Source organism: Leptonotus elevatus, chromosome 3, assembly GCF_054856555.1.
Source record: "Leptonotus elevatus isolate MCC_2025b chromosome 3, RoL_Lele_1.0, whole genome shotgun sequence".
In the NCBI taxonomy this organism is placed as follows: domain Eukaryota; kingdom Metazoa; phylum Chordata; class Actinopteri; order Syngnathiformes; family Syngnathidae; genus Leptonotus; species Leptonotus elevatus.
Genome location: NC_141241.1, coordinates 361,276 through 385,631, shown reverse-complemented (window position 1 = coordinate 385,631; position 24,356 = coordinate 361,276). Strand labels below are relative to the sequence as shown.

The window sequence follows — 24,356 nt, the reverse complement described above, 5'->3', positions numbered from 1 at the left end:
TGGAAGGCTGAAAAAGTAATTTCACATTCGAAAAGATCAATGGAAGTTTTGCATATTGATCCGTTTTCAACCTGGAAAATCTGTTATTGCACAAGCATACATATCAAACTTGAGACTCTGTCTTAAAGATGTCTGCCCCCTGCTGTCCTATCTGTGACTTGGCCCGGTGAGTGACGTGGGTGGCGGTGATTGAGAATGTTAGCTGGCTGCTAATTGGCTAATGTTGGCCAATCTGCATATTGTTCAGCAAGGTGATGAAAAATGCGCTTTTGTTGTTCGTTACGCTGGGTTTGAACGAGCGCTGCTAGCCTGGCGACTTGAAACGAGCTAACGGCGTTCGCTCGAACGTCCACGACTCGCAGTCAAGTGCAACGTGACGTCCCGCGCGGGACATTGTCTGCCTTGGATGCATTTTCGCGCCCTCCTGACTCGAGCTTCTTTTGCCGCTAACGTTTGGTCACGTTTCATTGTGTACATGTTTTGTGTGGAATGTCCTGATGATGCGCAACTTTGGCTTGTTTCCTGGCGAGTTTGCCGCGATGAGGCGGAACGGTCGCGTGAGCGGATTTCACACGGAATTCCCGCGCAACAAGCGCACGCAAAAGTTGCGTTTGTGCAAATCCTAAAAAGTGTGGCGTCGTCACAAGATGGACGCGGGCTGGCGTGCGCTTGAGGCTGGTCCAGAACTTTTATTTGTGTAGAGCGCCATCAAGTACACAAAATGGCAGCCGACTAAACCAAATATCGACAACAATACACAACATCGTCATCCATGTGTTAAATAATCACAATCATACAATAAAAACAAATACAAAAGATACAATAGCACCTTAGATGACACTTTTGGTCAGGGAGGGAGGGAGGGGGAGGAGCCAAGCGATGACGTCACATTGACAACATCAAAGTCACGCGCTAAGCTGTCGTACCAACTCGGTCCCGCCCCACAACTTCCCGTCTCAAAACGTACTAAAAGTACTCGCCTGATGTTTTTAGCCGCGCGTTAGCAAAGCGCTAACGCGAGCCGCTCAGCCGCGTGTCGGCGTTGCGAGATATGCCAGCGCTCGTTTTGAACGTCCTTTTTGTTTGCAACGCGCTAAGGTTAGCGCCAGTCGGCGAATGCATTAGCACCGGAAGCGTTATGAGGTATGTGGAGCACTTCCTGCTTCGGAGCAGGAAGGAGGTGGAGTTGATGTTAGCGACATTGGCTAAGCGCAAGCTACAATACAGTACGGCAGCCATTATGGGCAGAGTAAAATGCGGTATTATCATCATGAGGATGAGGAGGATGATGATGATGATGATGATGAGGAGGATGAGGATGATGAGGAGGATGAGGATTCAAATGTGTGCAATGTGGAACAAGTAGAAGCGGAAGTTTCAAAGCAGAAGAAAAAGAAAAGAAACGCAACCAAAAGGACGACAAGCAAAAGCAGTTGTGGAAGCAAAATTAGAAGCAGGACAAGTCGACACGGGTTGGAAGGAGAAACACGAACGGACTCCAGAGGCGGAGCAGATGAGTGCAATGGTTGCCCCCTGCTTTGGATTTTCTCTTTTTTTTGGGAGGGGGGGGGGGGGTCGGGGGGTACAGCACATGAAAAACAAAAAAGTCCTACTGAACATTTTCAAGTCTTCCTGTCCTGTCCTGTCCTGTCCTGTCCTGTCCGGTCTCCCATTGGTCACCTGTCGTCACTCGGGGTGAGCCCTCATGAGGTCCTGCTGGCGTAAAAGTCTCTGCAAGTCTGGCAGCAGCGTTGGTACCAGCGCATGTCCTGGCAAAGATTCTTCTCGCGGATCACGCGGCAGTACACGGGCCACTGGTCGCCCGAACACTTGAAGGTCAGGGCGGCTAAGCCGCAAACAAAGAAAGAAGAAGAAGAAGAAGAATCACAAGTAGAACCATAAACCGCAAGAAACATCAAACAAGATCCAACACCAAAATAGTAGAAGATACGAGTCAAATAAAGGAAATAGTAAGTAAGAGGTACGAGACGGGCGAGCAGACGGCGGCGGCGGCGGAGGAGGAGGCGGAGGAGGCGGACCTAGCCTGGGCGAGGTGATGGTGTTGCCGTTGACCTGGTTGACCTCGCGCCGGCAGTCTCCCTCGGGCTGGCACGGGCGATAGGTGGGCGGGCGCACGGCGGGCGGGCACTCGTTGCCGTGGCGACCCGTCACCTTGTGCATGCACTGCACCGCTCGCGACTGCAGGCCCCGCCCACACGATGAGGAGCACTGGCGGCGCAGACAAGCACCAAAAGGTCGTTAGCGGACGCACGCACGTCCGACCTCTCGTAGATTCAACTTTATTTGCAAGGAAAAAAAATGAGACAAACTTTGTGCGTTTTCAATCATTCCTAATTTTTGTCCTTGTGACTTTGGATCTTTTTTTCTAACAACAAAATGGAACATTTTCAACGATGCATTTTTGAGAAATGATGTCATCATTTTGTTTTAAAAGTTAGATTTGAGGACATTTTCCAAGTAAAAAATTGTAGCAGAAAGAAAATGTGACCGATGACCAAAGAAAAGCGTTTTTCTTTCTCGTTCGACAAAAACCGCTCGGACAAGATGTCACGTGACGGTCAATGGCAGCATTCGTACCTTGGACCATTGCGCCGTCTTCCACTCGTAGCACCGCGAGAGGTCCTGGCAGGGTTCGTGGCCGGCGGGTCGCACCAGCGGATCGCAGCGGCCGCCGGCGTTGCCGCACGTGACGGTGCGAGTGCGCACGCCCGCGCCGCAGCCTTCCGAGCACTGAGAGACAAAATGGAAGCCATTTTGTCTCGCCTCCTTTCAATTGTGACAGCAAGATCGCATTGGACAACATTACGCTTGAAAATTGCCACCTTTTTTTTGTCCCCTGAAGAAAATATTCATCTTTGGTTTTTATTATGATTTTTAAACAGAATAAAAAAGAAAAAAGAATCAGCCTGAAACTTTACAAAATGTTTTGCCAGTTTACAAATGAAGAACAAAATGTCATTTCACGCCATCAAATGTCGATCTACTATTTTTCCCCCAACAAAGCTTTTTAAAATGACTTAAAAAAAAAAACATTGATGAGAAATGTCAGTTTACAAGATTAAATATTTCTTTGTATTTTAATTTTTTCCCCTAAATTTCATATTCCACAAGACAAAAGATTAACTTTGGCATTTTAAGGTATTTTTATATTGATTTATATGTATTTAAAAAAAAATTTTTTTAGATTTTTGTAGGAGTAATAATGTCCGACTTATATAATATATAATTAATACAAGATTGCTTATTCAAAATGCTTTCAAATAACGTAAAATAGTTTTTCCTTTTTCTACTGATCAAAGCACCCCAAAAACATTGATTTGAATGTTTAGGATTATTGAGAGTAGATATTTTCTTCTTTTTTCATCATCATCATCATCGCTCTCTCTTTTTTTGGGGGTTAGAATCGATATTTTTAACAAATTGCTTTCAGAATATCCGTTGACAAAATAGATGTTAGTTTTTTTCCAGGACAACATTTTTTGGTGACATTTCTTATTTTATGGCGGCGGTGGTTGTTTTGCCGTCGCCATATTTGCGAGCGCCCCACCTGCGACCACTCGGACGCTTCCCAGACGCTGAGGCAGAGGCGGCCCTCGCAGGCCTGCAAGGGGGGCGGGCGGGGCCCCGGGCAGCGGCCCCCGCCCCCGTCCCCGTCCCCGTCCCCGTCGGCCTCCTCCTCGTCCTCCCGCGAGCCGTGGCGCCGCTGCCGCGCGCACGCCACCTGCCGGCTCTGCGTGCCGACGCCGCACGTCGCCGAGCACGGGCCCCACTCGCCCGCCGACCACCTGCAACACACAAAAAACGCACACAAAGCACACACGTTTGACGGCGGGCGGCGGGCGGAGCGGCATCGGACGTTGAATAAACGCCATCGGCAAGGACGCTCAATGGCGCTGTTCATGGGGACGAAAATCTGCAAAAATCAATCCGTCTAGGATGTGCGTGCGTGCGTGCGTGCGTGCGTGCGTGCGTGCGTGCGTACCGGTAGTGGCAGGGTTGCGGGTTGCACGGCCGGACTTGCGGCAGCGGCCGATTGTCAGCTCGACACAACGAATCGTCCACGGCCTCCGTCGACTTGTTGGCCAAACGCACGCACGCCACCGACGTCCTCCTCTCGCCTGCGCACGCACGCACGCACACACACACACACACACACACACACGCAAAGACCACCCCTCAAAACTTTTTGTCACAAATCGCTACACAAAATGCCATTTGTGAGTGCGTTGTTTGTTGCGTGCGCGCGTGCGTACCTCCTCCGCATTGCGCGGTGCAGGCGTTCCAGCTGCTGTGCGTCCAGATGTAAAGACCAGGATTGTTGTTGTGTTGTTGTTGTTGTTGTTGTTGTTGTTGTTGTGCTGCGCCTTGCTTGTGCTGCTGCGACGTGTTGAGGGCCAGCGTGTACTCGTAATGGATGCCGTACGTTTGGTCGTGGAACAGCAGCACCTGGCAACACGCGCACGCACACACAACAAAATGGAAGCACAAATATGGATCCGTGCAGATTCATAAAGAACGGCAATATTTTTTGTCAAATGTGTTTTTCCTCCTTAAAAAAACAACAAGCTTTTCTTGTTTTTCACATAAAATAATTTTTCTTTCAAATCAAAAAGGGAAAGACGCTTCACATATTTCTCATTTTCAAAATCTTGAAAAATTACCCTTTTTTGGGGGATGAAAATTGAGTATTTTGTCCCGTGAAATTCAATTTCTTCCTTGTAAAAAGTCCTTGTCAATAAAGATGACATTTTCTGGCCAATGGGTTATTTTTCAATTGTTTTCATTGCTGACATTTTGCATTTAAAATACGTTTCCTCGCAAAAATACAAAAATGAATAATACTTTTTATTTTTCTGCGCAAAAAGTAAAAGAAAATATATTCTTGTCAAAGAAAAAAAAACATTCTTCTCAGTAAAAAAAAAAGAAGAAGAAGAAAAAAGGGTGAGCAAACCGTGCAAACATTTCAGCAAAAAAAACGTATTCCCAAAAATTCTCTCTTGCGCTGACGACATTTTTTCCTGCCGGGCAAAATGTCGTTTGCTTCCTTGTAAAAAAATACTCGACATTCGAAAATCAGCACAAAATGTACCAAATGTTCTTTTTCCTAAAAGAAGTTGACAAATGTTCCTACCGACAAGAATTTAAAAAATATTAGTGATGGCTTATTTCTTGTAGAAATGACATTTTTCCTCGGTAAAAATAAATAAATAATAATATTTAAAATAATTTGAAATCTTTTTCTTGGGGAAAAAATGGATGTAAAAATGCAAAATAATCATGAAATGAAAAATGTAAACATTTGAAGTAAAAATCGAGTTTACTTTCCCAAAATGGTTTTCATGTTTGTCCAAGTGAAATCATCAAAATGCGATATGAATTTTTTTAGGCTTATGACGATACTGGACAGAAGACGATTCATTTAAAAAAAATAGAGATGACAAATGAAATTATTTCATTTTGGACAATAAACATGAATTAAAGTGTGTGACAAAAAAGTCAAAAAAGTGTCTTCTCTTTTCTGTCTGAACTGTTTTGGTTGCCGTTGGTTACCATGAGGTGCAGCGGCGTGCGCGTGGGACCCCTGGCCGACATTTTCTCCCACAATCCTCTCCTGACGTATCTGACGGTGGTGCCGGCCACCTGGAACTCTCCCGGAAGTTCGATCTTCCAGTCGCTGTTGATCGACTTGCCGCCACCGCCGCCGCCGTCGTCGTCTTTCAAGGCTGACAAAAAAAAAAAGCACAGAAAACAAATTCACATGGATCCTTTTATTATGAAAAAGTTCCATTTGTAATTTACGGAAGAAGTGAAGAGAGAAAAGAATCGTTTGTCAGGATTCTGACAACTTTTTCTCTCTCTCTCTCTTTACTGGCCCGAAAGCTCTTCGGTAATAATTGGACAAACATTCGAGGAGATGAAATCATCTTTTGCAGCATTTTTCTTCTTCTTTTGCAAGCAGAAAAAAACGTGCTTTTTTTCTTTGGAAAGAAATTTCAGGCAGCAAACGAGCCGGCCGACATCTTGTTTTTGACGTTTCTTACCCAGAAAGCTGTGCAAAGGTTTGTCCTCCACCACTTTGATCCTTCGCGCTCCGGCGGGAATGACGACCGCCTCCACGTAACCTGACGCACACGCGGCAAAACATGGAGTTTCACACGGAAGCCTGCAAAGAAACCACTCCAAGCAAATGCTGTCGAGGTAGCGCGGGTGTGTGCGCGGGTCGCGGGTTCCGGGTGGTACCCATGCCGCTGGTGTGGTTGAAGTCTCCCCTGACGACGGTACACGATCGTCCGTCCCCGTTGCAGACGCCGCAAACGTCCTCTTTGGACGACGAGCCGATGACGCCGTCGCAGCCGATTTTCTAACAGCAAGCAAACAAACAGCACAAAACATCGGCTGCAACTCGGACTTCATATCAGATCTCTTTTTTCAAATTCAGGTTTTTGGGACACAAAGCGGACAAAAAAAAAAACAAGGGCAAGAAATGGTCTGATTTCTGCCAATTTTTCTCTCTGCTGTAAAAAGTCGTGACGTTAAACGCCAAAGTCTTGCAAAACAAATGTTTTGTCCTAAGCACGAATTAAGAGACTAAAAAATGAATTATTTTATTCTTGATCTATTTTTGATTTCATTGTCCAAATTGTATTTTGCCAAATATGGGCATCAAAGGAATCCAAAATGGCTCAGGCCCGAGCGAGCGAGTGAGCGAGTGACAAGACCTTTCGACCTTTCGACCTGTGACCTGACGCAAGCGTGCCCATATTTGGACGTGCTTGCGTCGCAGCCTCAAATGTGATCAAAAGCTTGATTGAACCCGAGAATAAAAGACACTGAGACCGGGTTTTGGTTTTCAAGGCGGACCGGAAGATCGGGGCCACGTCAACGGGACTGACGTCTTCTTGCAACAAGGCGGGCTCGTGCCCCCCCCACAAAACTTTTTGGACCGAACCTGAACCGTGTGCAAACCGTACTGAAGGTGTGCGTGTTCAAAGTAGGTCAAAATAAGCGCGCGTGCTGGCGACAAACACGCGCGCTGACACGGAGCGTTGTTTGTTGTGCGTGCATGCGAGCGCGCGTCAAGATAATCACATCCATATTGGACACGCCCTTCCGTGCGCGCGCGCGCGCGTGTGCGTTAAGTGCTTCCAGATGTGCAGACGAACAACAGACAATAGTCACGTCCACGCCTTCTCATCATCTGTGATTAAAAAAAAACAAACCTTTTGAGTGCCGTTAGCTCACAAACAAAAATTGCTGCTTGAAAATGGGAATCGTTTGAGTTGCAAGTTTAGCGATTTGTTGCTGACCAACTTCCAACAATCCTCAAAAACTCTCAATCGAGCTTTTACAGGTTTTGTGGTTACTTGCAGGGGTGGCAAATCCGGGTCCGGAAAGTCCCGACCCTGCCACAGTTTGTCTTTCGCCACAGCTGCTAAAGCTAGCTATAGCTAGGGGCTCCCCTGCTAGGGAGCTAGCTAGCTAGCTAGCTAGCGAGCTAGCGAGCTAGCGCCTGTGGCAGGGTCGGGACTTTGCGGACCTGGATTTGCCACCCCTGAGACCACAAGACGGTCGGGAACGTGCACGCGTGACGCCGTCCGACTGCTGCAGGAATTCCCGAGTCCGCGTTGCTGCTTTTCAAGAAAGGAGCAACGGCAACCAACCTGGATCCGCCACACATTTGCGTCACGGCACTACTTGACTTTTAAACGAAAACAACGACAATTCCCCAAACAATTTTGTTAAGAAAATAAAATAAAGACTCAAATGAAACTTCCCAAACTGCAACAAGCCTGCGAAGAAGCGATCGAGCGCGAGTGGAAAGTCGCGCAACTGTTGCGGCGACCGGGAAGCAAAAAGGAATAAAATGGCGGCCGGCGAGATCCGATCAAGTTCGGCAAACCGACGTGCTTTTGTGCGCTTCTCATTGTCAGACATTTTAACAAAGAGAAAAATATGACAAATAAGCGGCAAGTGTTGATCTGCGTTGACATGCAGTCAATTTTCCAGCTTCGGGTCAGAACACGCCAGCACGCGGCCCGAAACGTCGATTCCAAACGACGACAACGACGATGAGCACGAATTCTGCTGAGGAAAGATGAAACTCAGATGCTCTGATTGGCCTCTTTTAAAAAGCCAATAAGAGCCTCTGAATTATTGCAAAAGCCCAACATTGCCAATATTTGGCTTTTCAAAGGCTCGTTTCCGTCGTCTGTTTACTCGAGTCATCAACAAGCCAAAAGATTTTGAAAGAAGACTTTAATATCGTCTGCGCGATCCTTTAAGGTCAACGTATAACAAAATGCGGGAAATTCCAAATGTACACTTTCCACTTGTAATCACAATCTTGACCACTAGATGGCCTCCAACCCCAAGACTGAGTAGAATCGGCGGCAGGCGTTTGTTCATCGGACTTTCGCCGACTGCGAACGTGACTTAACGCCACGCGGCTTCTTCGAGCGTACCTGACACCTGCCGTTGACGCACAGGTCGGCCTCGTAGGGTCCGCACGGCGTTCCGTCCATCACCCTGTCGGCCATCAGCACCGAAACGTCGCGGCCCACCGGACTGCACAGCAACACGCACGGCTTCTCTAACGCACGCACACGGACGCACACACATGAGCACGCGCGCGCACACGAAGCGCCGGCGCGCGCGCACGTCACCATCGTCGACGACCGCCGTTAGCATGTGGCTCTTCTTCTTGCCGGCGTGCCGGTCGTACGACAAGCACTGAAGGTCTCGGAAGTTGGGCGCCCCCTTCGGGCACGGAGGTCCTTCGCAGGCTTTGTGCTCCACGCTGGCCTTCTGGCACGGGTGCCCGCCCGGACCCGGCCTGCGCGCACACACATGCAAAGCAAGGCCGTGTCACGTCGCGGGTACGAGTCGGAACGGCCGATACCGATAGTGAGCATCGAAATCCAGCCTACACTGTAAAAAAACGTGTCAAACAAAAAAACACTGCGGCAGTAAAGGACTGTAAAACCAAAAATGTTTTTTTACAGTATGAAATATATTAAATATGCATAAAGCCAAACTGGATTTTTTTTAAATATACAAACATCATTTTTTTTTTAATTTTTACTGTTAAAAAAAAAATCAAAATCTAAAAAGCTTCCATCAACGACAAACCGCGGCAGTGTTTTCACTTTCAGGTGCGACTGCCCCGCCCCGGTTGAGGAGCTGGCGCCATGGCCAAGTAGGGCCGAGTGGGTACTACGGCGCGGGCAGAGCGGCGCGTTGCGTACGTACGGCGGGTTGTCGCACTTCCTCTGCCTGAACTGGACGCCGGTGGCGCAGGTCCGACTGCACATGCTCCACGGACTCCACGGGCTCCAGTCGCCGTCCACGTGCTGCGGGATCGGCGTCTTGCTCACGCACTCCCCTGCGCGGCACCACTGACACGCACGCACGCACACACACGCCATGTTGACAAACACTTGCACGTAAGCGCACACACAGGTGAGTGGAGATGAGCAGAAGAAGGAGCGGGCGAGCGAGCAGGCGCCACCTTGTCGGGTCCGCACTGACTGCCGTCCAGAGGAGGGTCCAGTTTGGTCTTGCAGGAGGCGTCGCCCTCCACCAGGCACCACAAGCCGGCGCACATCAGGTGCTGCCGGACACACGCACACGCATCGTGGATTCATCCATTCGTGTGCGCATCCATTCCAGTCGTACGTCCGTTCATGCGTGCAAGCAGTGAAGTGCGGGTGAGCGAGTGAGTGAGTGAGCGAGCGAGCGAGTGAGGGAGTGAGGGAGTGAGCGAGCGAGTGAGTGAGTGAGTGAGTGAGCGAGTGAGTGAGGGAGCGAGTGAGGGATGTGTGACGAGACGGCGCCAGGAGACGCTCGCTAAACAGGACCAACCAGCTGGTGACCGAGCTGGTGAACACGTGATTATTTGGACAGCAAAAGATTCCTCGGATGAACGCATGAATGGACAAAGAAGGCGTGAAAGGAGAAAGACTCGACGAGAACATGAATGTCGGACCGGATGAACAAATGAATGACGCAAGAAAGGACACGCGTCACGACAGATGGCGTTCATGTGCTCATCGTGAAGACGATGAAGACGAGGAGGAGGAAAGACGCACCTCCATGTCGGAGCAGAAGGTGGCGTTGGTCCCGAAGAGGATCTGACACTGCTCGTCCACGCTGTAATGCATCCCGGGAAGCTTGTGGGGGAGGCGGAGCTGGTAGCGACTCCTCGGGTCCGTGTGCATCAGGCACGCGCTGGACTTGGACCTGAACGCCGCACGGACAAAGACGGACAAAGACGGACAAAGACGGACAAAGACGGACACATCGGCGAGCGCCGACATGCAAATGAGCCTGCGGTACACGACGAGCGCGAAAGCCGGCAACGAAGAATGCAAAAGAGTCCACGCCACCAGACCGATATGCAAATGAGGAAGGACGTCAGCCAATCACCTGAGGAACTTCTCCAGGTCGTCGCGGCTGCAGGACGACCAGGACAGGTCGCTGGGGTTGCGGCCCTTCACCCACTCGCCGGACATGATGTAGGCGTGGCCGCTGCACGAGGCGTGCTCGTCGTCGTGGCTCATGCCCATGCTAGCACACGCACACGCACACGCACACACGCACACGCACACGCACACGCATACACGCGCAGTGACACAAGAGCTCGCGAACGTATCTCGGCCAAAAAAGTGAAAACAAAACACGCCGCCATATTGTTCCGATACGTTGATCCCTTTCACAGCCTTGTTTTTTTCCCGCTGATTTTTGGGTGGGCCAATTTTGCATCCTTAGTTTTGGTGTGTTTTTTAATGCACTTTAATTTTCACAAGGCATGTTTTGGCCCTTTTATGTTTAAAATCTTTTTTTTTTTTAATGTGGAGCAACTCAATGTGTGCGTGTGCATTAGCAAGTCAGTGCCTCAATATGAAGTCTTATTAGGGATCGTTGCTTGTTTATATGCATGTTATGTAGAAAAGCACAATATTGTGCTTTTTTTGGTATGCTCTTTTTATTTTTATTTTTTATAATCGCCAACCGCCCTACAATATTGTAATCATTATCGTATCGTGATGTTTGGATATCGTTACATCCCTAAAAAGGACACATTCCAAGAAATGTCCGGTCTCTTGTTGGGTGGTCCATGCATATTTTTTTTTTTTTATAATTACAAAAATTGGAACCAAACAGATTTGGATTGGAATGAAAGTCGGTGTGCTTGTCGATCGTGATGGCACAACCCTAAATGTCAAATTGGAGGTGAATGTGAGCAGGCCTTCGGGAGCGACGTCCCGCCCAATTGGGACATTTGGGGCAAAAAGGGGCGTGGCCGCCTTCTACCTCAAGAACTGCAACCATTAAGAAGAGCGCTGCATATCTTACTAACCTTTTTTGTTTTTGGCTTTGACGATCATGTGACTTCAATTTAAAAAAAAATAATCATGAAATGTCATCTCTCACATGTTGTCGAAAACAAATCAAAAGAGCGGCAAACTGAATGAGGAGCGGAAGCGACGGCGCCCTCGATAAGCTTGGCGGCGATGGGCTGACTTTGCGCGAGCGCGAACTCACTTGTGTCCCAGCTCGTGCGCGATGGTGAAGGCCAAGTTGAGGCCGTTGTCCTCAGCCAGGACGCACTTCCGCTTGGCGCTGCACATGCCGCCCAGGTACGCGATACCTGCGAGCACACGCGCAAACACGGCCCGTTAGCCACATGCTAACCAAATGCCTGCCACCTGGCTCAAAAACAAGAGGTTGGAGAGAAACATCAATACATATAAACACACACGCATACACCAAAAGATACAACAAGGCACACGCAAAAACAGCCAAACAGCCAAAAAGAGCAAAAAACGGAAAGTTATGGACGTCATCTTTGTCAGTCGTTTTCATTTCGTCAATGAAAAGTCAACAAAAATAATTTCGTCGACACACATTTTCCAGCGGACTAAAACCAGACGAGACGAAAACCCTCATTAATAAACAATAATTGTCAAACAATGAAGAGAAAACGAAAATGTACTTTACTTATTAAAAACGGAAACTAAAATCGACGTTCATTTTATTTTATGGGGAAAAAACAAGACAAAAATGATATGATTTTGTCCAATCTTGTCTGTCATGTGACGCACACCCTTTCAAATGTGTCCAAGTCCAACGTGCACAAAGACATGGGACAGACAAAAGATGGATTCATGTTGAAAGGTAAATACAAAATGTTAAAAAAGTTACAATGATGGTCATTACGTAACATGAATCCAACGGCTATGACGGTCCAACAATAATGCTAATCTGACCGCTAACTCATGCTGGCTAATTTACTAGCTCGTAGCATGTAGCCAAAGTAGCCACTTGTTGATCGACTGTCAAGTTGCTTGTCATCAAAACATGAGAGAAAATTTGTTGTGAAATATTTTGAAATCCAAAATGTTCAACATCATCGGCTGAGCAAAAAAAAAAAAACTGGGGTTAAATGATTGTCCTGACTAAAAGTCAACTAAAACCTTGAGACTTTTTGTTGACTAAAACGAGACAAATAAATAAATAAATGCTAAATTTATAGTCGACTACAAATAGAGTTCATAAAAACGGGATGAGGTCGACGAACTATGATAAAAACTAACGAGCGGGATTGAAACTGGACAACATTTGCAAATGGTGGACAAAATGAACACGATTTGGCAACTTTGTGACAAAGAAGTGACTGCAGTCCGTCTGCGTGTGCGCTCACAAAGACGAAAAGCAGAGGAGGAGGCGTGAAGGCGAGCGGACCGACCATCGGACGAGGGGACACAAAATGCAATCAAATGTGCGTGCGTGCGTGCGTGCGTGCGTGCGTGCGTGCGTGCGTGCGTGCGTGCGACAGGGAAAGACATTGAGGACGCTTTACCAACGGTGTCGCACGGTTCCTCCTTGTGCACGCAGAAGTCCGTCCTGAAGACACACAAAAGTGCAACTCAGACAAAGAAGATGACGAGCGATGGCGATCAATTTGCGCTTGATCGGCTGCCAGCGGCTCGAGCGGCCCAAACGAGGCGGAAATGAGCCAATCAGAGGCCACCTTCATTTTTCATTATTATTATTATTTTTAAACCTTCTGTGAGGAATGCAATCTGGTCTCGATTGTGGATTACAAACTTCACCCGAGACGAAAATCTTCTCAGGGGACAAAACGCACCTTGGACAAAAACCTCAGAATTTCTCCCTTCAAAGGATATTTGACTCATTGAGACATTTTCAGCAGTGAAAACTTAGAATGAATTTGATAACTTCATTCTTTTTCCCGTGCAGTTAATACCTTTAAAACGATTTTTCCACTTGCTGTCGACTGATGATTGACGACGTCGCCCGTGCTGAGGAAGTCGGTAGCGACCAATCACGGCTCGTCTGTTTTCTAAGTTCGGTCAGCAAAGTGAGCCGTGATTGGTCGTTACCGACTTCCTCAGCACGCGCGAGGTCGTCGTCAGGCAACAGGAATTGAAAGGCATTCATGATGTTAATGTTACCACATGAATTAACGGAAAATATGAAGGTTTTACTGCTGAAAATGTCTCAATGAGTCAAGTGTCCCGTTAAGCGTCCCTTGGGACGAAAACCTACAAGTACCTCGAACCATTGACAGACCAGACGGTTCTGCTTATGGAGGACCAAAACTCTAAAGAAAGAAATGACTAAATAAATGACTCAATGACTATAAGTCAAAATAAAAACGGATATAACAAAATATAATTCAAAAATTTAATTTAAAAAAACATATAAATGGAAATAAAAACATATATTAGGGATGCACCGAAATGAAAATAGTTGGCCGAAAACCGAAAATGAAAAATGCTTGGCCGAAAACCGAAACGCCCAAAAAAAATGATGCCAAGTTTTACTATCATTGCATTTATTATAATTAATTTAAAAAATCATAATATTATAAAATATTGATTTAGCACTGGCATTTTAACCAAGCATAATATCAATTGAAATGTGCCACAGAGCAGACATGTTGGCTAATGCTACGTTAAACACAGAACGAGGGTTGAGCATTTCCTCTATATATATATATATATATAGTTGTCTTTATTTCCATTTATATATATATATTTTTTAATTTAATTTTCTAATTATATTTTTTAAATCCATTTTTATTTTCACTCGTAGTCATTTCGAATGTTGGCAGTTTTGGTCCTCCACTGCTAACTTCTTGGGTTAACGAAAACACGACGATGTCATCGATGACGATGACGCCGATGACGACGCCGCCGCCGCCGACCCACCTGGTGACGAGCACGGCCGTGTCCACGGGCGGGACTTGCTCGCGTCCTCCGGGAACGTGATTGCTTCCCATGTAGCGCCGCCCTCCAAATTCTTGATGCTGCCACTGACAGAAACTTTCCAGGGAACGTTCGCCGTGGTGGCCGACCTTCAGCTTCTCCTGATGGGACCAAACAGGAAGCTTGCAAAATGACCAATTGACAGAAGCAGGACGCTGGAAGAAGGTTCGAGGGGACACTCACGGGGCGGCTGTGAAGCAAAACCAACTTTGTGACACGAATGTTGATCCTCACGCCCAAACTTTGGTGCTGGAACATGTTGTACACCTGAAATACACGCAAGACACAAGACACAAGTCAGAAGACACAAGACAGAAGTCAGAAGACGCAAGACACAAGACACAAGACAGAAGTCAGAAGACGCAAGACGCAAGACACAAGACACAAGACAGAAGTCAGAAGACGCAAGACAGAAGTCAGAAGACGCAAGACAGAAGTCAGAAGACAGAAGACAGAAGACACAAGACAGAAGTCAGAAGACGCAAGACGCAAGACACAAGACGCAAGACACAAGACACAAGACACAAGACACAAGACACAAGACACAACACAGAAGTCAGAAGACGCAAGACACAAGACACAAGACAGAAGTCAGAAGACGCAAGACACAAGACGCAAGACGCAAGACACAAGACACAAGACACAAGACAGAAGACACAAGACAGAAGACGCAAGACACAAGACACAAGACACAAGACAGAAGTCAGAAGACGCAAGACGCAAGACGCAAGACGCAAGACGCAAGACGCAAGACGCAAGACGCAAGACACAAGACACAAGACACAAGACACAAGACAGAAGACACAAGACAGAAGTCAGAAGACGCAAGACAGAAGTCAGAAGACAGAAGACAGAAGTCAGAAGACGCAAGACACAAGACACAAGACAGAAGACACAAGACAGAAGTCAGAAGACGCAAGACAGAAGTCAGAAGACAGAAGACAGAAGTCAGAAGACGCAAGACACAAGACGCAAGACACAAGACGCAAGACACAAGACACAAGACACAAGACACAAGACACAAGACAGAAGTCAGAAGACAGAAGACAGAAGTCAGAAGACGCAAGACACAAGACACAAGACAGAAGTCAGAAGACACAAGACAGAAGTCAGAAGACACAAGACAGAAGTCAGAAGACACAAGACAGAACGGAAGGCTTCAAAGTGCAGAATTTGTGAAACATTTGCCGAGCAGCGGACTTTGGTGCGACGGCGTCAAGTGTTCCCGAAGAAATGCGCTTGGACGGAGGTCGGGTCACGCGTGCGCTTACCATGTTCATGACGGTCAACAAGAACCTCTTGGCGGCGTCCGGCCCGTGGTACTGGACCATGCTGGAGTCGGCCACCAGCAGCGTTTCCACCGTGTACGCGTCCTCCGGGTCGATCGCCGCACGCTTACGCCGACATTCCTCGCCGACCTTCGAACTCTGCTGCTTCTTCTCGGCTGTCGGCGCACGAGAAGCACACGTGACGGGAAATGAAGAGAAGAACTTGAAGGAATTTGTTCGGAACGAACGTGATCATCTTTCATGTCCAATGAAAATGATTGTGACTTGAACGTGCCCCCTTTGGATACATTCACGCGCATCCGTCCGTTGAACGGCGCCCGCTGAGCAGTATTGTCATCGACAGCATTTGCAGGACATGCGCACGCAGTGCGAGTACGTTGACGGGCGGCCATGTTGGATGAGGCAAGCCTCGTTCAGTTTCTCCTTTTGGAGACGCATCATCAAGCCGCAATTCAGACGCAAGCATCACCGTCGCTGATTTGATCCCATTCAACGCAATCTCCCTCATGATTTCCAAAATGGCGACCGGGCTTTGGACGGGCCGCCCGTTTGAACGGGTTCTGCAGCAGAATTCAAAAGAAAAGGAAAGCGAAATCCTTTCAAGGATAAGTTGCTCCCTCGCGTGGCTCGTGAGTTGCCGACGGCAAACGTCGTTCGGAGTTTGTCCCGCCGTCCTCGGAACGACATTACGTTGTTTGCGAACGTCGCCCTTTTCATTTGTCCTCGGCCGTCACAACAACAATTGGCGAGCGCAAGCGGCCGTCGCCTGACCTGCGTTGCGTTTACTGAAACTCGGACATAAAAGTGTGAAAGACGACAAGCGACGTGGCGACGCTGAGTTGGTTACGATATTTGCAAGGTTTTAGCGATAAGCAACTCAACGTTAGTCAATTCGAAGGGAAAATGAGCTGCTATGACAAATAGAACGCATGTTGTGGAAAAGCGCGAGCATCTGCACCGAAGCGGGCGCCATTTTGACTGTCAATTGTTTTGAAGAATGTTCATTCATATCCGATGATCGACAATCACAAAATGCAACTTGTCAGACGTTTGAAAGATTGATTTCAAACTTTGCAAGATTTGGGAAGCAACGCTGACGTAAGGCAAAGCTGGAAACGCGCACACGCGCACACACTTAATTGGACACACGCTCGCCGGCTCGTGTCTGACTCGGTTGTGAACATGTGGAAAGTATTAAGAGGATGTGTGTGCGTGTGCGCGCGTGTGTGTGCGTGTGTGTGTGGTCTTGGCTGAGAGGGCTTATGTAACTTTTGTGGGGTCAAGCTGCTTCGCTTAATGAGCGCGCACGACCACACGCTCACGCTCTCAGTGCGCGCGTGCGTGTGCGTGACTAAAGCAAGTGATGACGACCGGCGTTCTCTTGTTACAGTCTGCTTGCATTGAGTCACACTTGAACTTTTCAAATCCTGCCTTACACTTTGACCTCTTTCTTAAGGGCTGACTCGTGTTTCTTAACAAGGAAAGTGCCGAGTCATCCGTCAACGTCCGAAGTGGCAAGTCGTACTTTTCAATTCAAACAGCCGAGTCGCGCTTTGACATCCGAGCAGTCCAGTTGCAACTTTCCAACATTGAAAGCGCCGAGTTGGCCAGATACGCACTTTTGCATGCGTTCGCATTTCACGTGTTTTGACATTCAAACTGCTGAGTCATACTTTCACGTTCGAAGCGATGCGCTTTGCTTGTTACAGTCTACTTGCATTGGGGTCGAGCGAGCGCCGCGAGCCAGCCAGCACATCCAGCAGAGGGCGCAGTGGCGAAAGAAAGCTTCTTGTGTGTGCGTGTGAGGTCGCTGGAAGCCATTTTGCAATCAGCATGCCTGCCACCTACAGGACGGGAGTACTGAAGAAAACGTCACCCATCTGAATCTATGACTGGATAGCCGATAGGCCAAGACTTTTGAAGCCACGCGGCGGCCATATTGCTCCTCCCAAGAAACGTTTTCCCATACAGTAACAATATCCAAATTGGAGAACATTGGAGACGGTACATAGTGGAAATAGTACCATTTATGTTTTCAATGTTTTAAACAAGAGGACATTTTACAACTTGCCTTAAATACATGAACAAATGATACGCTTAATAATGTTTACAGGAGAAAACGTGCATATTTTGTATTTATTCAAGAATGATACGTGTAATTCAACAAACGATGCCTCAGCCAAATCTATTATTGGGGTCTCAGGAACTGCGTGATGAAGAAAAAGAGGGTCTTTCTTCAAAGCAGCACAAACCGTCCACCACTTGTTCATTGATGTATTTATTGTTCCCTTTAAAAACAAATAGCGACCTCCCGCCCGCAACCTCCCACCCGCGCCCCCCGGCCTTCAACTGTACGTACGCCGTATAGTTTATACAGTAAAGTCGCGAGATGGGAGGAGCAAGATGGCCGCCATGTCGCTGCAACGGCTTGCACGGGCGTGTACGGGCGATCCAGTCAAATACTCAGTGAGAAAATGTGCTGGCTGGCCTGTGCATGTTCCTGTGCATGTTCCTGTGCATGTTCCTGTGCATGTTCCTGTGCATGTTTCACTTCACAAACATGCACCTGTTCATGACTGATCACATGCATGCATAGTTATTATTTATTTGGCATGACCGCTTTTTACTCCATGCACAGCACTTTGCATGACTTGAAATTTTGCGCCGATTTTGGTCTGTGAGACGAAGAGACGTCACCGTTGCGCTTTTGCCGACCGTCAACCGCACAACGGAGTGAGCTCGGTTTATTTCAGACGAACGGCGACTTCAATTCCGTCAGCATCAAAGTGCGCAAATCGTCCCGTCGATTAGACCGCCTTTGGAAAGTCGTCCGATAGCTGCAGCCGCTAGTAGCGTTAGCACGCTAACACTGTAGACGCTGGCAACAGGCGGCGTGCAACGCAATGTCAGCGTAATTCATTCTTTTTTTTTGTGCCCTTAATTGGCCATCGAACGTGATTTCTGTACAACGCTGTTTTGTTGACGTTGGTCGCAATTGTTTACGCCGGCAATAAGAACGGCGGGCAACGGCAACGTTCCGCAGGACCGGCCAAGTCATCCTTTGCGCCGCGACTGGCAAAACGCTCCCGGGAAAAAGTTCCGAATAAAAGCGTTTCTCGGCATCGCGCTGCACATGTGACTTGGGAAGGGAAGTTTTATTTTGAAGTTGGCCTCCGCATTGCCGGTGTTTTGCCAGACGTGTCAAATGTTCACTTCTCTGGATTTGTCATTGCGCTAGCGGCTCCCACGCCGGAAATCCGGCACCGTGCCGGAGTATCCGACGCCCCGCCAATGTTCCTGTGCGCGAGTCTGTTCCCGTTATTCTTTCTGTCCCTGTTCACGTGCAAAATCCCGTTCTTGTCCCTGTTCCTTTTCTTGTATTCCCTCATCTCGGCCTGCTTTTTTTGTATTCCCTGTTCCTGCCCACGTCCCTTTTCCCATTCATGATCCTGTTTGTGTTTCGAGTACATCGCTTGTGGTTCCGACTGCAGCGGTTGGCGCGCGGCTAACCTTGTTTGCGTTGCTGTTCTCGAGCGCGGCCCGCCTCCCGATGGGACCGCCGCCGCCGCAGCAGCTGATGTTTGATTCCCGAGAGCCGCGCCAGTGAACTGTTGTTGCGCTGCTGCTCCTCCAGGGGGCGGATGAACAGAACCTCACCGTCCACGTGGATCAGACCCGTCTGGAACAGGAAAGGAGACCACATATGTTCAGGTCCGAGTCGCACTTTTACACTCAGAATGCCGAGTCATACGACTTTGACATCTGGAGTGGCGAGTCGCACTTTTGCTTTCAACGTGCGGACTCATTTTTGGAGTCCTGTACTGTAGTTTACATTCAAACAAAAGTGCTGAGTCACCTTTTGACATTCAAATGGCCGACTTTTTACGTCTTCAGTGATGAGTCGCACTTTTACAGACAAACAAATGAGGCTGAGTCACCTTTTGTCACTCAAACTGCTGAGTCACACTTTCAGAGGTGGCAAATCCAGGTCCAAAAAGTAAAAACCCTGCCACCGTTTGGCTTTAGCCCCTTTGTGCTAGCTAGCTAGCTAGCTAGCTAACTCCCTAGCAGGTAAGCGAGGTCCACATGCTGCGTCACTTTTACCTACAAAGTCCCGAATCAAATACTCCTTTTGGTTGCGTCTGCCAAATTATAAAAAACATATCAGTCGGACCCTGGTCATTTTCCTTTCTGTGTGTGTGCGTGCGTACCAGGCCTCCGCAGGCAGTGAGGGACACCAGCGAGCCAGGTCGGTCCAGGACAGACCCCGAGTAGAGGCAGAGCTGGTTTCGGTCCACTCGCACGCACTCGGTCCACGTCCTCCCGACCCGCCGTTCCTCCACCAGCAGATGGGTCGCCAGCAGGCCGCCATCGCCACCGCCACCGCCATCGCCATCGCCATCGCCACCGTCTCTGCTGGCGTAGAGCCGGAGGTTCTGCCCGAACGCCAGCAGCGACACCAGCAAGTGGTCCTGGTCGCCGGGTGTGGACAGCAGCGTGGGGAACACCTCCGCCGATTCCTCGGAATCCGCCTCGCTGCGGACCACCGCCACTGAGCAAACGCACGGCACCATCAAGTCACTCAAATGTTGCTTCTTTGGGTTTTTTTTTTTACAGAAAGCAGCAAAAAAAAAATCAACAAATATATTTCACTTAGAACTATAAGGAAGCGTAAATTATGTACACACGTTTGCTATTTGTGGGGAAAAGAGACCAAGCAAAAATGACGAGGGAGTCCTCGAGCTACGTCGTTTGGACTTTACGGCGCCGTTGCCCCGTCCGTAGCAGCTGCTTTTTCGTCGATTTCCCACAGTAACCAGGCCATTTTAAAGTTATTTAAAGTTGTGTTGTCGTTACCGCCAGCAACGGACGTCCATCAGCTGGTCGGCTCGCCATCGGGCGCACTAGTTTCCATGTTTAAACTTGAATTAATGAATTTTTTTAAAAAACTTTTCAAAGTATTTTGATGTAAATATGGACTTAAACGGCGAAATTCGAGTGACGTCGCCAGTGTAAGGACGGAACTCCGCCGTACCTTGAGGACTCCCTATACTTGATTTTCACGCGTGAGCAAACGCAATGCGCTGAGGTAAGAAAAAGTCAGCCCCTCCCCTCCAAAAAGAAACTGTGGAGTGCGCAGGGTCCGCACACGCTACTAGAAAGGGAAGATAAAAGACGATAGGTGCAGTCAGAGTTAAACAGTCAGGGCTCTTTGTACTCATCTGGGCATGATGGAGAAAAAGCTTCCACACGAGCTTTTTAAACGGCACAACGCACCTTTAAGTAGCTTAGCGCCACCACAGCGTGAATGTGCGAGCGCGTGAATAATGTGTCCGTTGCCCTGCAAAGCGTCTTTGAGCGTCTCGAAAAGCGCTCTATAAATCCCAGGCATTATTATTAACAGGTTTGAGACTTGCGAGCTGTTCGGAGCTGCTTTTTATGCCGACACGCGTTGCAGCCTTTAAACGGGATGTCTGTGAAAGCGGCAGTTCAGTTGCAGGACAACAACTTGGACTTTTTGGTTAACAATGGAATTTCTCTCGCGAAACAGTTTATTCATTGATGCGACAGTTGGAAGAATGATCTCAAAAAAAAATCCTTGTATTTCATGACAAACAAAAAAGCCCACAGACTATTTTCTTCAATGAACCGCTATATTCTTTTGGATTCAATTCCTTACTTTTTGTTGACGCTGTTCAACTGTTAAAATGTATATTGTGTGACAATGTGTGCCTTAACTGTTTTTGTATTTGAATGATGAATAAAATCAAACAAAACTTTGCTCCTTGTTACCTTCCCAGCAAAAATAATCATAAGAACAAAAATTGCGAGGTAACAACGACAACGCAAAATACAACTTTGATCTATTGTGCTCTTATCTTCTCCTTCTTGAGTTTCGACCATCGGATGGTGACGTCATCAGCCCATCGCTCAATCCATCCATCCATCGGCCAGAAATGGACTTTTCCTCTCTCCACTCGTGCCGAGACGTAAAATGGGCGCTTGCAAGTCGGAACAACGCTTCGAGCGTATTTGGACCAAAGAAGCAGTTGAAAGTACACGCGCGAGTTGAACAAGTAGCCAATTGAAGCTGACTCGTCTCCTTCAGGTGCTTTCCCAAAGTATTTGTACTCCGTTACTTGGCAGCCAGCAGGACACAAGACGCCACACGAAGCCACAAGACGAACTTACCGGACACTTCCGCGCACAACAGCGCCACCAGCAGGCGCGCCACACGGCCGCTCCGCATGCCGAACCCAAGAACCGGACCGGGACCGGGACCAGAGCCGCTCGCCACGACCGGGACCACAACCGGGACTCGGACGGACGGCAAGAAGCAGCGCGAGTCCGCCACACTTTTTTTTCCCAAAAGTGGATCAAATGGAGCAGGACGTGGACACGCCCACGCCAGCCGGCTCCGCCTCAGGTGCCTGGCGATTGGCCAGCTTCGACTTTTGGCCACAGGAGAGCGCCGCCACTCATTGGCCGGCCCGGCTGTCAATCAGAGCGGGGCGGGAAGTGAAACTTTTTTTCTTTAAAAAAAAATCATCATTCATCATTCAAATAGAAACAGATAAAGCACATCTCGTCATACATAATAAATTTCACAGTTGAACAGCAACAAGAAACAAGAGAGAAAATTAAAAAGGAAAGCCAAAAAAGTGAAGAATTTAATTCAAATGAAAATTGTCTGTGGCCATTTTTGTTTGTCATGAAAATACAAGGATTATTTTTTTTTTTGTAGCTTGAGATCATTTTTCCAACTGTTGATGCGGGACTTCGCTTTGAGGTGTTTGCATCGATGAATAAAAGGTTTTGCGAGAGAAATTTAAATTGTTAACCAAAAAGTCCAAGTTGTTCTCCTGTCACTGAACTCCCACTTTTGTGTTTTTTTGCTTTATTAATTCAAACTCCAACATCCAATTCAAACTGAGCACACAAACTTGAACGGTGCTGGCAAACAAGACACAAGAAAAAGAAAACGCAGAAAACGAAAAGGTCTAATCAGTTTTGCAAGGTTTTTTTTTTTTTGTGAAATTACAAAATTCAACACATTTTGGCATTAAACACAAATCAAAAAGAGAAGGTCAAAGTGCGCCTTACAAGTCAGCAAACAGCAACACAATCATCACCACTTCTCGTGTGACGTACGTTCGAGGTCATCAAAGTCTTTCGAAGTTTTCGCATCAGGAATAAAGCATTTTTACATGTTATATATTTGAAGGACTTTACATCGTCGTCTCTTGCAGGCTGTGAATAAACATTTGACCTGCCGCCATTTGCATGTGCCAATAAAATACCTTTGCAGCAATAAGATCTTTTTGATCCCAATCTTACTTTCAGAAACAACAGGAAAAACAAAGACAAAGTTGTCCCATTCCAAAAGTGTCCCACAGTCCCACATTGGAAAAAGCGATGTTTTGTACTTTCAAAGTCTTGCTCCAAAAAAACACAAACATTTTGTTCAATATTAAACCTTTTTCTAAGCACTTCGCTGGATGGATGAATATCGTTCAAGATCTTAAAGTGTGTTTCTTTGCTTTTAGGGTTGACAAAGACTTTCAAATATTCCCTTCTAATCTTATCAACTTCTGTTTCGGAGAACTTTTGGACGATTGAGTGTTTATTTGGTATTCTAGGAAATAAATGAGTGTTTAAATATTTCCTTTGTTCTATTTGTTTCTAGCTTGTGGCTGGCAAATGCTCCATTTCCATGTTGTCAAGCTGTTGCTTAACAGTTTGAGGAATTGCTTTAAAATCGTGTTCAATTCTGACCTTTGACACGTGATATTGCAGAGGACCAAAAATGCCAGACGAAAGCCAGTTGCCCTGATCATCCACGAGGTGGCGCAGTGCCCACACTCCTTGATTCATCCAGTTGTGCAAGAAGATTGATTTTCTCTTGCAAAGAGCATTTCTGTTTTTGCACGTTGCTGTTTCCAGCTGAACAAGACTTGCTTATGAAAAGATCATCATTGAACGTTAAAATCACACCTAAGGACAAATTCAAGAAAAATTGGGGGGGGGGGTGCTTAAAATGCTGTGATGTCATTATTCACCTTTTTAATGTAAATCATTCATTCATGTAAAGAATATTTGATGTGAAAACGAAGTTGAAAACACTTTTTTTTGGCGTCACGGTGGCGGACCGGTTGGCACGTGCGCCTCCCAGTGCCGAGGACGTGAGATGGAGTCCGGCCTTGGGCCCTGCTGGGTGGAGTTTGCATGTCCTCCCCGTGCCTCCTGTGTGGCTTTTCTGCAGGTACTCCTGGCTCCGCCCACATTCCAAAGACATGCACGGCAGCTTAATTGAGCGCTCCAATTTGTCCCTAGATGTGATTGAGAGTGTGGATGGTTGTTTGTCTGCGTGTGGCCTGCGATTGGCTGGCGACCAGTTGAGGGCGTACCGGAGCCGACTGGGATAGGCTCCAGCACCCCCGCGACCCTTGTGAATAATAAGCGGTTAAGAAAATGAATGGATGGATGGAACTTTTTGGGGGGGAAGAGAGATTTTACAGGTAGTATTGGTACTTGGTATCGGAGACTACTTGAGTACTCGTCCTGGCAGACGCGTATTTAGGCCATATTTGGACAAACTGAACAATAGCACCCCTACATTTGTATCTTTTTACTGTGTTATTTTGAACAAGCTAGAAACGTATCGCTATAATCTATACAGATCAAAGCGTAACGTTTAAAAGTAATATTGAAACAACAAAAATAAAGTACAGCCGCCATTTGATTGAAAAAG

At 47.4% G+C, this 24,356-nt stretch overlaps 1 protein-coding gene across 1 annotated transcript; it reads right to left on the bottom strand.

Moving 5' to 3' along the window:
• Positions 1 to 669: 669 nt before the first annotated feature.
• adamts17 (ADAM metallopeptidase with thrombospondin type 1 motif, 17) lies at positions 670 to 22,001 on the bottom strand. The gene is made up of 23 exons (XM_086070432.1): positions 21,797 to 22,001; positions 19,816 to 20,156; positions 19,115 to 19,283; positions 15,587 to 15,759; positions 14,499 to 14,582; positions 14,259 to 14,416; positions 12,884 to 12,927; positions 11,566 to 11,671; positions 10,447 to 10,587; positions 10,110 to 10,260; positions 9,530 to 9,631; positions 9,271 to 9,416; positions 8,685 to 8,854; positions 8,484 to 8,611; positions 6,262 to 6,382; positions 6,063 to 6,143; positions 5,572 to 5,744; positions 4,275 to 4,467; positions 4,004 to 4,139; positions 3,569 to 3,806; positions 2,599 to 2,751; positions 2,040 to 2,229; positions 670 to 1,846 (listed from the first exon to the last, which is right to left on the bottom strand). Exons 1-23 carry the CDS (start codon positions 21,852 to 21,854, stop codon positions 1,704 to 1,706), a joined length of 3,399 nt encoding a protein of 1,132 aa, XP_085926558.1. The 5' UTR covers positions 21,855 to 22,001; the 3' UTR covers positions 670 to 1,703.
• Between the last annotated feature and the right edge of the window lie 2,355 nt (positions 22,002 to 24,356).

What these genes read in the sequence shown, in the direction of transcription:
- adamts17 (XM_086070432.1), bottom strand. Translation starts at nt 21,854, where the DNA reads ATGCGGAGCGGCCGTGTGGCGCGCCTGCTGGTGGCGCTGTTGTGCGCG. An exon ending in GCGCACGAGCTGGGACACAA is followed by an intron (nt 10,588 to 11,565) that starts GTGAGTTCGCGC and finishes TGCGTGTGCTAG; the next exon opens with CATGGGCATGAGCCACGACG. An exon ending in CCGCAACCCTGCCACTACCG is followed by an intron (nt 3,807 to 4,003) that starts GTACGCACGCAC and finishes TGTGTGTTGCAG; the next exon opens with GTGGTCGGCGGGCGAGTGGG.